At 38.2% G+C, this 19286-nt stretch overlaps 1 protein-coding gene across 1 annotated transcript in view; it reads right to left on the minus strand.

The window, feature by feature from the left end:
• Positions 1-16758, minus strand: part of ANKRD31 (ankyrin repeat domain 31) — a 61798-nt gene extending 45040 nt beyond the window's left edge. The window contains 10 exon segments of the mRNA XM_057363763.1: positions 885-1009; positions 1447-1586; positions 4756-5280; positions 5283-5411; positions 8808-8848; positions 9850-9944; positions 10720-10766; positions 13979-14058; positions 15718-15773; positions 16436-16758. Of these exon segments, the coding sequence (XP_057219746.1) occupies positions 885-1009; positions 1447-1586; positions 4756-5280; positions 5283-5411; positions 8808-8848; positions 9850-9944; positions 10720-10766; positions 13979-14058; positions 15718-15773; positions 16436-16758 (1561 nt within the window).
• Between the last annotated feature and the right edge of the window lie 2528 nt (positions 16759-19286).

The raw sequence follows: 19286 nt of genomic DNA on the forward strand, positions 1-19286 counted from the left end.
TCCACTGTGAATAATTAAAATCCTGCAAAAGAGAATTAAATCCCGTTAAGTGGAGGTGAGCTTCTTARTGTTTTTTACAACCTATAATGTACCTGTTACAATTCAAATACTTACAAACTTTGTAAGACATTTAAATGATTGCAAGTAAATGGAAAAATCCTACGAGTGGACTTAAACAAAAAACCCCAACAATTAAGACCCAATCTTAAGGGTGCCGGAGTGAACACTTAAGTGAGGAAATTCTTTATTCTTCTACAAATTCCTCTGTGAGGTCAAGAATTTCTCTGCATGTATCTTGAAAATATGAGAAATAATAATCTTTCTCTCTATAAAGCACACTGCAAATAAAAATACTTCAAAAGAGTACGCTGTAACTGTGGTAGTAAAGGCCCTATAATCTCATAGACAGGGTAACAAAAGCAAGCATTCAAAACTGAATAAACTMTTTTGTATAGGTCAGTTCTTGAGGATGGCACTGCTCTGAAAATGATGCAGCACACACAACTTTAAACGGCAGAAGTATGTTTCAATGTAGCTCATGATCTACCTTTTCACTCTGCAAAAAATCATTTTTCTCCTCCTTTTCAGAACACATGATAATTCTTTCATATAAAAAACACTGTGATAAAWATTGCATCCCGAAAAAGATCTTATGATTCCTAAGGAGTTTATGCAAACAAGTTAACTGTTATGTTGCTAACAAAAGGGTTTTCAGAAGCAAGAGAAACTATCAATAACTTTAACTACTAAAACGAATGTTTATACCATCTTTTTAAAAKCAAATCATACCACAATATATTGGAAAAGTTATGAACTGTATTTGTTTCAATATAGATGTTCAAATAATAAAATAATCTCTATGATAACAGCATAGAGCATCTTACTGCGTTTATTGTCGAGTCTCGTGCTCTTTCTCCTCTGCTTAGCTGCTGCATACTCATTCAGCATTATTTCTTGCCATATGATGGCTTCTAGATCCTCATCATTAGAAGCAGATTTCTGATTTTTACTGACAAGAGATTTACTTAGAATCAACAAAAATATTCTCTATATAAATAAATGTTTGCATTAGAACTAAGAAAATTAATGTGTTTGATTTCAAAAGGAAGTCTGTAACAGCTTGCAAGCACATAGGCTAACTTAGGATAGTACTGAATAAGGAATAAATCAGTAGAGAAACTAATTTTCAGATCTTTATACAAAAGATAAAATCTTTATCTTTGATCTTTCAAAGTCATTCACATGACAAATGAGTACTCCACATGCATTGTATTTACTACATTAATATTATTTAAAAGTAAGAATTATTATGCATAAATTTCTCATATTCAAAATGCTTAGGTTTGTTTCTTGATCCATTCCCTGCTGTMTCTTCTAATATTCAGTGATAAGAGGAAACAATCCCTCTGCTTTCCTGAGGAGGTCTCTTTTAAACACATTGCTTACCTTGATGTTGTTTGGGTGGTTTCTGCACATGCTGCAGGCTCCATTGTCTGTGAATGCCCCTCACCAGCTTGCCTTTCATTTAAACTGGCACCCAAGTTATCTGAAGTAACTTCTTTCTCTCTCTGCTGGTCACCTACAGGCTATGAGAAAAAAAAAAAAAGAAATATTAGAATGAGGCATGAAGGTAGGCATGCAGTTAAAACAAAGGCTGTATATAAAAGAGCTCCAAGAACACTCTTTTTTTAATTGTATACGGTCACAGAGAATTGAGGGGTTGCTTAAGAGAATAACTGGAATTCTACAGATCTAAAAGACATAGGCTGCTGTAAGAGACACAGTAGTATGTCATACAATTCATTCCTGGCAGAATTAGCCAGGAGAATTAGGCTACTSAGAATTACAACTTAAAATATAAATCTAGGCTGTGTGACAGCAAAAAAAAAATTATTCTATCTGAAAGTTATTTAATTGGATATTTGAAATGACTTAACACATTCATTTCAGTTTTCTATGGATGAAAGCTCCTGTCCTAAAAAATAAGATGAAGCTTGAGATGTCTTAAGGCAGCCCATCTCACTTCACCCTTGAAGAAGCCTAAAAACTTACACAAGGTGAGATCCATGTTTCACCTGAAGTTCAGAAACTCCCAGCTAGAAGTTATTTCTAAAGACATACCATCCCTRAGCCACCGCCACTACAGATGAGATTCACTTCACTTCACTTCACTTACCTTCAGCCTTCTAAAAGCCAGGCATGTAGATGACTCTAGGCATCCTCATTACCCCACGACTGGTAAAGAGGAAGAGCTACTCTGAGATGATAGTGATTCACCTAATTCTAAATTGTGCAAAGAGGAACTTAAGTGACTCATGTATACTAAAGACTTACATCGAATCCCACTCTCACGACAGGTTACCACATGGAACTACTTGAGTTTATTCACTGTTTTAGCCATGTGAGTGTGACATGTTGCTATGTATCACTCAAGCTCCTTAAATCTGGGTACTCATTAGTTTATTACATACTTGAGCAATGCTGAAAGCTTTTAGGACACACCCTCAGCACACATGCATAAAAATTCTTTCACAACGATGCAGGAAAACTGGTTAGTCCTTTCTTGGGATACAGACAGAAATGGAAAATTTGCTGATTAATTTTTTTCATTGCTGTATGTAGCAGAGAGATTACTAAAAAGGGGAATTGCCTTCTCAGAAGACCCTCTGGGTCAAGAGATAATGAATGTTAACATGGGATGTGGGGTTGTTTAGCCTGAGAAAAAGAAGTCTCAGGGGTGCCCTTATTGGTCTCTACAACTATCTTGAAAGGAGTTTGTAGTGAAGGGGGCGCTGGTCTCTTCTTCCAGGTAAAAAGCAATAGGACAAGGGGAAATGGCCTCCAGTTGTGCCAGGGAAGGTTTAGATTGGATATGAGGAAAAATTTCTTCACTGGAAGTGTGGTCAGGTACTGGAACAGGGTGAATAGGGAAGTGGTGGAATCACCATCCATGGAAATGATCAAAAATGTGGATGTGGCACTTGGGGATACAGTTCAGTGGTAAACACAGTGGTTCATGGTTGCACAATAGGACTTGATGATYCCAGAGGTCTTATCCAACCTTAATCATCCTATGGCAGCTAGGGAAAATCAAATATATTAGCTTACAAAACTAACACATCAATACTTTCCACGGATTCACATCTGAGATGAGAGCAGGGTTAGAATAGGAGAATAAAAGATTTCAAAGAAAACAGACTTGTTTTATAAGAGACCATATTCTAAAATGCATGGGATATTCAGCATCCTGATTGCAACTACAATATAGTACGGGCTCTCTTCTTTTGGATACTTGTTTCACCACAAGAATATTCAGAAAAAAGAGGAGAAAAGACTAAGGTGAACAATATACTACAATTCAACAGTTACTTACAAATTAACTGGGATTTTTTTCCCCTCAGTAAATTGCCTTCTTACTTTCTGCCTTCAAGAACACCAGAAAAAGGCACAAAGAAAAGCTGAAGTTGATAATTGTTTGATAAGACATTAGACATCTCCATTTCCACAAGATTCTGCTTCACAATTCTAACTGCAATTTTGAGTAAATATACACCTTAATCTTCACACAGCTGTGCTTCAAATGTCAGAAATCAATACTTCACTGAAAGCACTTTGTAAAGTGCTATGGTTCTGAGACAGCTGGCCTACAGACCTTTCAGCATTTTGAAATTAGCCACCTTTGTGGCACATTCAATTACCTGCTGACATACGCAGTTAATAACATGAGAAAAAGACAGAATTAACTTCTAGTTCTTGGATACTTACGCCACTGTGGGGAAGTAAAGTGGTTGTAAAACCACATGAAATAGCTAGCTTTACTTGACTGATCATTGATTTGGATCTCCAGATTATTCAAAGCCAACACAAAGCAGACTATCAGGTTACAGGTTTACAAGAGATGCTTAATATACTCTGTAGCACAAAGCTATGTCTCCTCCATGTCCTTCTCTTCTGTTATTCCAATCTAAACAGGAAGAGACTATGGCACTGCTTTCCTTTCATGCTCCTCTCCATATTTTTGCATTGGTGTTCTTGAATAGAAATGACCTATTACAAAACACCTTCACAGCACAAGAACTGACAAGAAGGATCACATGCTGTATCCATACATACTGGCTTCTTCAGGGGAGGACAGGAACACAAAAYCATGCCTCAGATTTTTCAGTGTATCTCACATAGGCAGAACTAAGCACAATAAATACATGTATAAAAAATCCCCACTGAATAATCTTTGCAGCCTGCAGGAAGGACATAGCTATAATCCATTTTGTAGTACTTGTAAACCATTTGCATATTAAAGTAGAGAGAACCACRATGAAAGGAAACAACATAGTATTGGCCTGGATAAAAAACAGAACCAGATGTAGCAAAAACCTGGAACTGGAATTGGCTAGTATATTCTGGTACGCTGCAATGAAATAACAGAATAGTCTTTTGGAGAGAACATGAGACACAGAACATGTACATGGGGACTAGAAGTTTTTGAAAATCCCATGCTGATTCTAGGTTTCCACATCAGTCAAAAATTAACTTTACTGAGATTTCCCATCCCAGCAGGCTCGGCTATTTTCATAACATGGATATATCCAAACAGAAAATACTTTTAAAACAAAACCAACTGAAATTATTTGAACATAAAAATTACTGATGCCAGCTTATTCTTTACTAAGATTTTCAACTTCAAGTAATTTGTCTACATTATAATATTTTGTGATAAACATAAAATTTCAAATATGAATGAAACTGTGGGTATACTTGCTCATTCGCTGTGTTCTGCAAGTTGGATCCTGTGCAGGTGCTTATTTCTTCTGCCTGAACTGTAGCAAGTTGAGGCTCCATCACATTTGTTATTTGCGTACAGTCATCATCTAGCTGCAGAGCACTGGGTTCTGAATTTAGCTGCTCTTCCTCGGTGTTAAGCTGTCTCTCATTGGGCACTACTGGAGTGGCAGCTTGTATGATTGATCCTGACAAGGCCTTCAGAGGYGCCACAAACTCTACTGGCAGGGCATCACTGCTCTCAGCTGCTGGTAGATCAATGGAAAAGGCATGACCCTGACACTCTAACCTGTCAGGCAATGGGTTTCCAACTTKAAGACTCTCAGAATCACTAGGGTATCTCAACAAATCACTGATGTCAACTTCACTAGTCTCTACATTCTGTTCACTGAACACGTCCATGAAAATCTTCCCTGGGGATGACAGTGAAAGATCTCTATCATTAAGGGAACGCTCTTTTACTGTGTTATCTGTATCAATAATGGTCACACAGGTTCTGTGGCATGACCATCTAAAACATATGGAAACATACCTTCTGATGTCTGTTCCTTTAGAGCTATGTCTTCCACAGGAGCATTTAAACAGAGGCTTATTTCTGAAAAGTGATCTTCATTATTTAATTTTTGTGAAATCTAAAAATTAAATATAAAAAGTTCACAAAAAGGAATGGAACAACTCTTTCTAAAAAGCGTTTAACTAACATTYACTTTAGAAGTCATCTCTCTTTCTATATATAGGTATACATCTCATTATCAATTTCTGCAAAATCTACAAGACTCAAAGCCTTCCTATATACAATCTATCAACAAAAGTTAGACTGAGCTCTCCGTTTCAAAAGACATGAACTTGAAACTTCAGCTGCTGACCTCTACAGCAATGAAAATCCAGAGCAAATGTTTTAGTCAAAGATATCATACCCTTGCCAATAAACTTAGGGTGTTGTAAGGCTTTAAACAAAAGGTATTAAAAATTTCTGTCAACCAGAAATAATGAAAGTGAGAATATTCACAACAAYTTAAAATACATAATTAGTAAAACAACATAGGAATTTTGATTATGTGTTTATGTGAATCCAATAAAGGCATGGAGGATTTGTGTCTCACAAACTTGAGTTCAAAACCTCAGGATTTTGAGAAGTTTGCATGGCGTGGTTTCCAGACTGGGTACTGAACACAAAATCGTGATTGTTCTTGGAAAAGTAACACTGCTACTGTTTTCTCTAATCACTTCGAGCTACATTCAACAGAAGCATTCAATCTTACATGAAGAAATAGCTTTTCCATTTTTTTCCCTATCCTTTTTTCAAATACTCTGCAGAAAATATGATGCCTCCACAGACCTAAACTAAACCTTTTTCTATATAACCTTTGCATGTAATAGTGCTCTTACTTAATAATACCAGATCTTAACAAAAATCTCATTCAATGCATTTTTAGAGTCTTGCTGCCAGCCAGTGGTAATACCAGGCAATGCAATAACTCTTTTACCACCAACAACATGATTTACATAAAGCTCACACACAGTAAAGGAGAAAGGGCAGAAATCTGACAGCATTGACTCACACTCAGTTTGCAAGCTAGTATAAATCCCTGATGCTTTGTTGAAAAATTATTYTCCAGACAGCTGTTTCCTATCTTTCACACATGCATCTAATTGTTTCTAAGAACTGATTACTTCTTACTTTGCTTTACTGAATTACACTTTCTTTTTATACCAYTTCCCTAATTCATCCAGATCTTGAAACAACTGGGGAAAACTCCACGGGTGCAACTTTCTGTGCTTGAAGGACTGTGGTATAAACAGCATGTATATGCATTGCAAATATCCCAAGAAAAATGCTCAGTGCATTTACTGAAAGGCAGGTGAAAATAATTTATATTAATGGAGAAGGCAGGCAATAATTGATTAATTTTGCAAGACCCTAAAAACTCAAATGTCAATTGAAATTCAATCCTTAAATGCAACATCTTCACAAAACTCCCGACACAGTATTTCAGGTGGGATCTCATAAGAGCATAACACAAAGTCCACCACGATTCTGAAGTCCTTCTCTGGCAAAGCTATCTTCCTCTCAGCTCATCCCCAGCTGTACTTGTGCCTGAGGTTATCCCTCCCCAGATGCAGAACTTGGCATTTCCCCTTGCTAAGTTTCATGAGAGTCCCCTCTACTCAGTTTTCCAATCTGTTCAGGTCCCTATGAATGACAACACAACTATCTAGTCTACCAGTCATTCCTCCCAGTACCATCTCTGAACTTGCCGAGGGTGCAGTCAGTCCCATTTTCCAGGCCAYGAATGAAGACATTGAACAGTACTGGTCCCACTACTGACAGACTAAACAAACACAAATCATTGCTGCTACATTATCAAAACTAAGAAAACTCAGCAAGACTAATTTTGTGCGTCAGAATCCTATGCAGAGATAATCTTAATTTATACATTTATCTTGTATTTTCAGGGATACACAAAACTAAGATATTCAGTGACTCACTGCTGGTTGTCAAGGCATTGCTCCTGACCTTGCTTCAAATCAGTATTATGTAAGCCTGCGATGGCCATTACTTTATCTCATTAAAGATCTTTCTGCAGGACTCAGATCTTGCTACTGCAAACATCAGCCAACATCCAAAGTAAAATTTCCTGCAGTGATTATTCCCAGCCTTCTTACTCCAGGCTACTAAAATACCGTCTCTGAAGACACTCTCAATGCATCCAATCTGCCCATTCTCCAGAGGCTATTAATCACAAGTATTCTCTGTTTCAAGGCATCTAGAGTTTGTGCTATTAGACTAATGCTGTAGAATGTTTCATTTAATAAACTTATTATATCATATTAATAGTTGTACATTTTTCAGAAAAGAATATCCTAGGAGATTTCATTTTTTTCCTTTGTTCTGAGATGGAATACTTGACCCTGTCATCACTCGTATTTGCTGGGCAACATGAACAATTTGCCATAGTGATAAGTACAGTAGAACAGAACAGAGGATTATTCTGATAAGGACAGTAGAACAGCATATCCTTGGAGAAATAGACAAATAGTGTAACTTAGGCAAACAGAAGCCATACAAAATGCAAACAGAATGCCAGCTCAGGTCTGCAAGGCTAAGTAGAAGTTATGCAAAAACAGTGACATTGAGTTTACTCAAAAGTGAGGCTCAAGGAACAGGCCCCTAAAAAGGACATGGGACATTGAAAACTACCAAAGACGCCAAGAACCTTAAAAAAACTTCTGATAAGGTGGGTGCAACTGTCAAATAAGGCAATACATATATATCAGGTAAGGGGTTACATCCAATGAAGGTGCAATCAGTGTGCATGAAAAACACTGTTCACCCAGTGCTTGGTGTGTTCAGCTGCAGGAAGGCTCCTCCAAGTGATCACTGCTGCACTAAAGAATGCTTGCTCTCTAATACTCAAAACTGTCTTAGTTTACTATCTGGCCAATTTCAGTATCAATACCAGTCTCAACTCAGCCTTTGACTAATTTTACCCAGTACTGCGTTTTCCTTGACATAAACCTCAACCAGGATCCTTGAAAAAAGTGAAGTAAAACTGATTTACATACAACAACTTTTCATTTGCAGATACAGATCAATGAGACTAGATGGAACAATCATAATGATATGATAACCTCATTAAGCAGAATTTTTCACAGCAGCAACTCTGCTACTACCTATTTCTGGCGACTAGTAAGACTCTTTCAAACAGAAGGACAGTTACAGATAATCTTCCTCCTCAAAGACCTTCTGAAKGCAACGCCTGTCTCATAGCTTCCATTGGTGGGAAACGTTCTAAGCTACTAAGTGTCTTCATTACTTTGGGCTAAATAACAGTCCTAATAGATTCTGACTCCTGATGATGTGTTTCCCACCTCACTTTCACTGTTGTGCTTCTATCCTTATGTTCTGCAAACTTAGGAACCACAGTTCTTATTTWAAAAAAAACCCAAAAAAATAAAGCTTAGGTTTAAACTTGTTTTCACCTAATGTGCCCAGTGTCCATTTCAACAGCTCGATGCTTGCTTACCTTTTCTTCTGAATCTTTCTGAAATCCATTCAATTTGATATCTAAAATAGGAGAGTAGACAAATATTTCAGTTTTACTTTCCCCTTCTGAAAGTTCTCACCTCTAAAAAAAGGCATTATTTCCTAATTAAGGCTTAAGTTTCAAACCTTAAAAATTACTATAGTTATATTCCCTAAGTGGAACTGACAATAAAATTTCTAGTTAGGCTCTGTTAGTCACYAAATTATATGTCAGAGCAATTTTGTCACATTTCTTCACTGTGGTTTAAAGTACTGTGTTTCCAAAGACTATCAGCAGATGGAATCACCACCCATTTCACAGGAGACCTATCGTCTGCCCTCTCTAATTACAGTGCAATTAGATAATACTGCTAAAACTATCCAATAGCTTACTACCTCTGGAAAAGGATGATCCCAACCCCCAGCTTGCATCACCCTGTTTTGACATTCATGTGACTCCCTGGCAATTTCCAAATCAGAAACAAACTGAGTTTCGCTGCTCTTCCCTGGTGCTAAGCTGTCTCTCATTTTGCACTACAGGAGTGGTACAACAAGCTCAAGAGGGACAGATGGGGCAGTCCCACACTTCTGGGAGCACGGAGGAATAGAAGTACATTCAATGTAAGCAGCAAGTGATARACATCTGGGAAATACTCTCTTTTCTTACAGATGCCTCCGATTCTTGACTATGTTTAGTAAGAAGCAAGTAGGAACCCACTGTTACCCATTTAGTTGATACATTCATAAGGCATTTGAACACCACGCGGCCAGTAACTTTTGGCAAAATATTCCACAGCCATGAAATAATTTTTATTGAATACCACTGACTTGAGAAAATGGCTCTTCTAACAATCCTAACAGAATACTTACAAACTTGTAGTCCATCAWTATGAAAACTGAACAACTGTTGTAGAGAACCATACAGTTTAGATTCTAAATAAACCTACACGGCTACTCATCTTCAGCTTCTCAGATTATTTTCTTAAATGATTTTGCCACATCTAGAGCAACTTGTTTTTTGCATTGTACAAAATACAACATACCTACAGAATTATTTAGCKGTTCTTCTGCCACAGAATTTAATGGAAAACCAGGCTTAGAAATATTTTCAGTAGGTGATGAACAGTTTATCCAACCCCTAGAATTAAATAATAAATAATAAAACAATAAATAATTAAATAATTATTGTAATTATTATTAGTAATTTTTAATTATTATTAATTGACAATTAAAACATTCTTAAAATAATTCCAAACTAGTCATCTTACAAAAATGTTTAAATTACTTTGAGTTGGCCACTATCTGTGGAAATAGCCGCAGTTATTTCAGAGGTATATTTTTCTTTACAATGACATGCAATAAATAAGGCTTCTGGATTTCCTCCATGGAACTACCCTACCTGTGGCTGCACATTTGTTCTCTGAATGATAGTGGCCTTTCCTATTCTTTATTACTTCTTTCCATATTTCTGTTATAAACTTATCTTCTACTGAACTCTTCCATAGTTTCCAGGAAAAAAAGACCTAATATTATTTATTTAATTATTACAATTAATTTTATTAAAAATAGTATTATTATTAAATTATTATTATACATTATTACAATTTATTTATTATTTATTACAAGTTTTTGTTTATTTGTCTAATGGTTTYCCCCCAGTTCTGTTATTCTTGTTGCTTATGTTCTTAAATCATTAAATGTAATATCATCAACAAAAATAAATCCAAGTACAGCTTGATTCATACTGGACACTGAATTACTGCTGACATAAATATAGATCCTTCACTAAGCAAACAAGAAAACTGTTTCTCAACAGAACATGGGGAATAAAATAACATACAAATGGATGTATAACAAAATTGTTTAATTACATTGTGCCTGATTAGAATTCCTGTGTGATGTATTATACTCACTTCAGTAGAGACTGAGACTGGTCAGATGCRCATGCCTCTTGAAGTACCTAAAAGAAGAAAAAAATTAACAAGTTAGTAAACAAAGTAATTATTTATTTTCTCAGTTTTATTGTAGGTTTGTCTTCTTTCTTCTGTATTTTAGTTGGGAAATGGAATTCTTAGATCCAATCACATACATTATTAATAACACACAAATGCATTCCACTTAAATATTTTTTTGAATTCATACTACTCGACAAAAATGTTGAAAATAAATCAAGACCATAGAAGCAAACATTCACCCACAAGTAAAACAAACGATTGCTAGTATGATATGATTGCTTTAAATGTAAGATGCTTTATACAATGAAGGACCCAAACTACAAGGTATTTTTATATTTTTCATACTTTCAATCTGCTTTTAATAACAATTATGCTTTTTCATTAAGTAAGACAGGGTGCTGTTCTGAAGACTGTGATGTTTAATATAATGCTCTCAATATTCCTGTAAACAGCATATTTAAGGAACTTCAAGACCTGCACATTACCAGTTCTAAGCGGCAGGGCTGCCACAAGCCAACACAGAAAAGAGTATGTGGGCAACGAGAGAATCACAGGAGCCAAATTCCAACTCTTTTATTACAAAGAGCTTGGATGTCCTTCTTCTGCCTTTGCTAATAATGAAGAGATCTCCTCCTATATGGAAAAAAGACCCCTTATACAAAGTCTAAGGCAAACAAGGCATGATTTTAAGACAGTCAAGGGAACAGCAGAATTCCTTCACTGATGAGCTAAGACTGGGCGTTACTAGTGGGCTGTCCATACACTGGCTGCAATTTTAAACAAATCACTGACTTAGAGCGGGCAACATTAACAGCACTAGAAGGCTCTGAGAAAGAACACCTTGGTGTGGATACCAAATGATGACATTTTTGATTTACAAGGTATTAGCAACACAGTAAGAACAAGCACCTTAACAATGGCCTCAAGAGCAAAACATGGAGATTGACCAGTAGCAAGGACTGATAAAAGGCTCCCTGGAAGAGAAGAGATTCTTAAGTTTGTGCAACAACTACTGACTGAAGTAATTCCAAAATACGGCATTGAGATAGTTTGCAGAAAGTTATTTATTTTGCTTATATATACCCTTCAGGTAAGTCAGCCTGAATAGTTACTMAGAACATTATCCAGAGACCAAGCAAGGTCAGGAGAATAACAGAACAACTACTGAAACTCTCTGGTTGGCTAACATTGTTCAAACAGACTCCTTAAAATCTCAGTAAACTATCATTTTAACTCAGTAGAAGAAGCTGTTTTGTATGCTTAAAAATTWAGGTTCCAAGCAAAAGCAGTATATTGCTCACTGGTTGAGAGATTTTCTCAAACTATGTATGTAGCACAAACAGTACTTGTGGCCACTGACGTAAGAACTGGGAATTGCCTTTTGTCCTGCCCTGATTTTTGGTGAAGAAATTCCTACAAAATCCCAATAATTTTTCTCATTTGAACATTTATTTATATAGACAACTATATGAGGGGACTCTGGATGTTTTCCAAAAAGACCAATGCTTAAAAGCTGTTAGGTGTTACCTGATGACTTTTGGCGCATTTCACCAAGTAGTGTAAGAAAAAAAAGTATAAAAAAGGGGAAAACACAAGCTTACAATCATTATACCTGTCTGAACAAGCCCTGGAATAGCATGTTAATTAGATAATGAAAATGATTGTTGAAAAGAATCTAGATCCTACAAAATCTATACATATGTCTACTGCATCTCCAGTAGAGGAAAATTCTTAATTACAATGTCTTACATGATGGAAACAAAAACAGGACTGCAAATCCTACTCCTCCCCCAACCTATGTGAAGTACAAAGAAAGCTAAGACTCTCTGGAACAAATGGAACAGATGTTACATATCTGGAAAACATTCACAGCCGTTCCACTCTGCACAACCCTCATATCACATCACATCATATCTAAATGTTACATTCAGATATGATCATTTCTGAGGATATAGTAGAAGGAAAACTTCCATGTAAGTATATTCCACGTTGGCTCCTGAAGTGGCTGAAGAGTTACATTGGTGCCATCTACACGTGTGGGTATCAAAGACAGGAGAACAAGATCTTAGACTATTCAGTAAAAATTTAAATTTTATACTGTCAACATGCTGCATGACCAAGCTGCTAATGTCTTTCTATACAGGTGTCCCAAATAAAAAAAAAAAACAAAACAAAGTATTACCCAAACTATTTGGTGAAAAACACTAGGTTTCTTTGCTTTTATGACTATTTCTTTAGTGGACTGGCCATTTATCTTTAGATTTGGAATTGCAGATTAGCTAATCTGGTGAGAACCATGAAGCCAAAGGCTTATGTTAAGAACCAGCAAGTCAGATAATTTCCTAGAGGGGAAAGAGCAAATGTGCACTTCTGTCATTCCCTCCATCCTTAAAAAATCAAGACAAACTTCAGTCAAGACAACCCTAGACATGCAAGGAGCAAAATTAAGTTATGGAAAGTAGCCTTCATCATCTAGGAAGCAGTCTAGCTCTTTTTTTTTTTTTAAAAAAAAAAAACTCTCTTTTACTGAAATAAGGATACACAGGTTGTGGACTTTGGACTGGTGAATCCAGGCTAAAGACAATGTAACAATTACTGTTAAAAGCAGAGAACCTGTTTGTCTCTAATTGTTTCATGACTCTGTCATATGCAGGTGGAAAGCTAATTGCTCAACTGAATAGAAGTTTATGGGCTAGCTACCAATGACGCTAAATACGTTAAAAGGTAAGTTRATTAGCAGATTAGTGAATGCAGAATTATCCATGGAGTAAAATAATTACCCCATCATCATGCAAGTAGACACTTTAATCTTCATTTTGGATTATTACCTCTTTCCTTTTGAAAAAAAACCAATCGTTCAATCATTGGATCACAACTAATCTCATAATGAGTAACCCAGGGTGTATTTTGGCACAGTCAATCCAGATGATTATCCTTCAGCTCCTGAAGGGAACATATTAAGAAGTGTGTGTTCCACGACTTCTTCAGCTTTGTTCCTCAAATTTGAAAGATTATACTCTCACGAAATACCAGAGAAGAGACTTTGACACAGTCCTGCAGACTATGTGCTCCATAGGTGACAAGGTGAAATTCAGTTTAGCTGTAAACCACCAAAYTCTTTTGCATATAACCAAGGGGAGGTTCAGCATGTTTATTAATAATTAATCATTAGATAGGCTTAGAGGAGATGTTATCATTGTTGCATTGTTGTTCTTACTGGATTTGTATGTTCTCTCTTATCACAATATGAGTGGTCACAAAATTTCTGTATAAAACAGATCTCTGGAGAAGCAGCTCCTAGGGAAAAAAAACAAAAAAAAAAAATCCCAGTAATTAAAATGTTGATTGGCTTAATTTCTATGTAATTTTCCATAATTCCACAACTTTTTACACAACTCAGTAACTGAGGTACATGCATCAAAACTTCTGACATGCAATGGATTTAAGTGGCTAAACAGTCTATCCAACTAGATCTTGAAACTCCTTTAATGAAACAGAGATTAATAAAACCAGTTGACAGTGGAAATACACTTCGTTTAGTGTTCCAGGATGCTCCCTAAATGTGCATTAGAGATTAAGTATTTCCTCTTATTTTTTAAACAAACAACTGCAATTTTGGTAACCTGGCTGATCCATATGATTAAAAACATACTTGTATTCTTAAATGACTACACAAACGAAGACCTCTCAGAAAAAAAAAAAAGAAAAAGAGAAAGAGAAACACTTAAGGTTGGACAGTATGTTTGAAAACTAAGATGTTACTGGCATTAATAAAATCAAATTAATAATTACACAATGTATTTGATCACTAAATTGCTACTATACAAGTGTGCACAAAAAAACAAATGATGAAATTCTAATTCCAATTTACCAATATGATGTAGCAGAATGCTAAAAATATCACAATCTATTAAAGTTGCAGAGACAAAAACTCCTCACTCAGCCCTTAGACAAATGCTCGCTCCACAAACTGAACAAACATGCCTTAAACCATTTATGTTGAACATAGCCAGGTCTTAATTCAGTGGACAATCACAGGTGTTCAAAATATTCAAAATGGGATGATGCTTCTCACCTCACTTAAGATTATTAAGCAACTATAAAAGGTTCAGCATCAGGAAATGACAGCCATTGGAAAAGTTTGTGCCAATTTCAATACAAGATAAGAATTGTATTGAATCAGAGTAAGTTGATAAGTCCACTCAGATGTTCAAATTGGCAAAAAGATAAGCAGAACAAAATCTGGAAGAATACCATGTATCACTTAAATAACAGCCAATCTGAAATACTGCTGAAATAAAACATATATGATGCAAGTCAAACGGACTAGATAAAAATGCCAAGGAAGTACCAGTGAAACGATTATCTATCTAAAACATGCTTGCTCATGCAAGCCTGCTCTATGGGAGTTATTAGAGAATATTTTAACACCTTAGGTGAGTGTGCATTCATTTATGCTGAAAGTATCTTAATAATGCATTCAACATAATGCACTGAAATATCTCTAGCCAAACTTTTTATATCAAAGAGAATGGATATAGTAACAATATTACAGGGGGATTTTAACACAATAAGAAACTAGAGTTACATATGACTACTATGTGTATAGAATCTATTTATTTTATTCTCTCAAACACATACATAGAAACACACAYATGTAAATAAGAAGGATATCCCTATATACAACTCAAACACTTTCCAAGCCAGGGATTCTCAATCATAGCACATAGCAAGAGCTCAAGACAGAGAACTCAAGACCAAACCTAATCAAATATCAAAAATGTGCTGAAGAATTTTCTAAATTAGTTAAAATTATGGATGTAATAAAAGAGCACACACAGTCCCTAAGAAAAAGCTTCATGCAACACTCAAGTTTAAACATGGACTCAGGCAACATCCAAAGCAACAGTTTAAGGAAAAAAAAAACCAACAGAGCAAACAAAGAATCCATCCTACCTTGATTAATACTTATCTTAGTAGTTAAAGCAATATCCTTGTTAAGAAAAGGCAACCTTTGCAAAATAAATAAAATAAACGGTCGTTAAGCAGTTGTAAGCATTACAGTCCTATAAGCTCAAAGGSCATCTGAAAGCACCCATCCCCAGTCTCTGCCGTGGGGACACCACTGGGTGAACATTGACACAAATAGTAAAAAAAAAAAAAATCCCAAATTGTGGGGATGCATGTGGTTTCTGCTTAGAAAAACACACCTAGGAAGGCACATCGCTGTTTTAATTATCTCCAAGAACCACGGTGCCACAAAGTCAGCATAAAGAGCWGCAGGTGGTTTCAAATATTTCGTATGCTTTAAAGGATACCGGAGATAATGCCATGAAAATTACAGCAAGGCAAAATTGTAGGGAAATAGAATCTGCACCAACTGTATTTAATAGTGTTTATTTTCTCCGAGTTACTTTCTGGGACCAAAATGTTACTAAAACTTTGCATCCAGATACGTAAGCTCCGAGGCACGGAAGGTGTGTGAAAATAAACTGAGATATTTGCGGGTCTAAGACATATTAAGTCTAAGGGCATATAATACAGCTCTGAACACAGGGGAGAAAACAAACAAACAAACAAACAAAAACTCCTCAGGTCGGGAGCGGCCCCCTCAGCTGCGGCCCTCGCACAGGCAGGTGGGCAGGTGATGGTCTCAGCCACACCGCGTTACCACCTCCTCCTACAGAACTCCTCTTCCTCCACATCACTCTCCGTCACAGAGCCCTCCACGACGGTCTCGTCGCTGTCCGTGTCGCCGTCGCCACCGCTCCCCCGCCGCTCCATGGTGCGGCCGCTCCGCGCCCCCGCCGCCTCCCCGGGCTGCCGCCCGTCCCCCTCAGCCGCGGCCGCCATCTTGTGGCGCTGCCCCGCGGGCTCAGGGCGCCCGCCGAGCYCCGGAGCCCCCTCAAACACCGTGCAGTGTCTCCGCAAATGGGGCTCATTTCGCCGGGCTTTTGAGCTTCTGACGGTCACATCGCAACAGTCACACACGGTCATCTGCTAAGAGARTTACTGACAGTGAGAAGGGTATTGTGAAACAGTGTCCGGCCTTATCAGTGAAAAAGGCTGCTAAGCCTCAAAGGAGGGACCCTGAACAAAGGATTACTTGGCTTTTACGTCAGTCTGGGGTCTTAGAATCATAGAATGTTAAAGGGTTGGAAGTGATCTTAAGAATCATCTAATCCCACCCCCTCTGYCTTGGGAAGGGACACCTCCCACTAGACCAGGTTGCTCAAGGTTTTGTCCAACCTTTGAACACCACCAAGGTTCGGGCATCCACACCCTCCTTAGGCAACCTGGTYCAGTGTCTCATCACCTTCACAGGAACTATTTCTTCCTAATATGTATTCTAAATTTCCCTTCTGACAATTTGTACCCATTACTCTTTGTTCCATGGCTACATTTCCTGACAAGAAGTTGCCATCGAGTTGTTGGCTCCTACTTTGTCTCTTGTCACCTGGCTGGTGCCACRGGTCGCTGTGCCCTTTGTATTCAGGGGATTGGTGGCAGTTCATGGTCTCTTGAGTCTGGCAGTGAGATTTTGGCCATTGACTCATGGACCACCGACTCAAAAAACTCACCTATGTGAAAAGAGAATGGCTGAATATGTGGACAAGCGAGCATGAGAAACAAGAGAATCATTCAACCAATCGAAGATAGTCTACTAATTAATTAGAGAACTAAGTAACTTGTAACCAATTAATTGTGATTTCTTTGTTTGCTAATATATATATATATGTAGTGGAAAGTTTAAAGAACTGGTATGCTTTATTTGTGGAAAACTCCACCTTGTACCTTGCACAGAATAAACAACGTCTCCTTTCTGAATTACGCTCTGTGTCTGTGTTTAGAGACTCCCTAAACTGGCAACACTTCTCTGGCCATGGTTAAGTAGTTTACTTCATCAGTAGCCTAAGCACAGTGAATGGTTCATGTTCTTATGAGTGGGAACAAGTCTGAGACAACCAAATTACTAGYTGACAGTATTTTTGGTGTTGGCAGTAGCACTCTTCAGTGGTTGTCTGTCAATTACATGTTCCTCAGGTGGAGCCATTCTGGCTCAGCTTTGCCTGCCTTCTCCTGGGCAATGGGGCAGCGCTGCTCCTGTGGCCTGTCCCAGTACAAGGCCAGGCTGCAGGCAGGCCATCGCCAGAGCTACAGATCAAGAACCTCATGTCAGCAATGTATCATGTACTTGCAGAGACTACAAACCCCAAATCACCGCAGCTCCTCTTGCTTCCAATGACCTCAATAAAATGAGCATGTTTAGCACTTGCCAAATCATGTTCATGGYAAAAGTGGAAAACAGCAAAGATACTAAAGGTCATCTTAAATTATGTATTAATTACATAATTGTTGAAACTGTATGAATTGTTTTGCTTTGTCTTAGTCATATGTGTATGGAGTTACAGAAATTGCTGTACATATTATCAAACAAATACAGAAATCTCACTAATAATTTACATTTTTAGCTAAGAAAAGTGAGATACTAAAGAAAACCCACTAGTGTTAAGGAAGCTSTCAGGGAAGATGGATACACAGCAGTAAATTATTAAGATTTATAAGCATTGCATTGAAGATGAGAATGAAAAGTATATTTACATGCTAAAAGACTGAGCTGGCACAATTTCATCACTGACAATAACTACTTTGGGTGGAGTTCTTAGGAAACTTTTTCATCAGCACTTCCTTTTTGAGCATCGCATTAGTGAGGATCATGTTAATGAGGATCATGTTAATGAGGATCCCGGCACAATGCTATGTGGGACTACTAGGAGCTACTAGAAATATTTCCAAGGGAAGTGGCACATGTGAGATGCAGTTTTGGGAAAGCCGGACACGGATCAACCACTGCAAAAACGGCTGCAGGTATTTGGTTAGTAGTCGAACATGTTCAGCCCCAGAAACACGGAATGGCCCTGCCAACCTGCAGCGCTATTTAGCAGCCACCTGACTCGGTGCCCAAGAGAATCACACAATCGTTAGGGTTGGTAGGGACCTCTGGAGATTAGCTAAAGGTCACCTAGCATATGTTACACAGGAAGGCGTACGGGTGGATCTCTCAGAGCTTCTTATGCCAGAGACTGCACTTCCTCTCCAGCCGAAGCTACAAATACAAATACATCGCTTTGCCATTCCCCACTCCCCCCACCCTCCGAGAGTCAGGGGCAACCGCTGGTTCCGACAGGCAGCAGCTGGGAATTTCTACGCTGACTTTTAACGCCTCGGCAAAGCGCGGAGTCGGAGGCGCACAAGGCCCGAGCCCGCCCGAGCCCCACCGGCACCGCTGACCCGAGCACGGCCGGGGGCGGTCCGGAGGCGGCGGCAGAGCTCCATCAGCGCATGCAAAGGAGCCGCTCCCGCCGCCCAATCAGCGGCCGCGGAGCGGGGAGCACGGCGCTCCATTGGCGGGCGGCCCATGGCGCGATGGCGTGTTCGCCGCTCCTGATGGCGCGTGGGGCCGCGCGGCGCTGGCCGGGCCGTTGCCGCGGCGATTCGGCGGGTGACGCGCGGGGGCGGGGCGT

Source organism: Malurus melanocephalus, unplaced genomic scaffold (assembly GCF_030028575.1).
Source record: "Malurus melanocephalus ecotype Western Australia unplaced genomic scaffold, MMel_1.1 scaffold_31, whole genome shotgun sequence".
NCBI lineage: Eukaryota > Metazoa > Chordata > Aves > Passeriformes > Maluridae > Malurus > Malurus melanocephalus.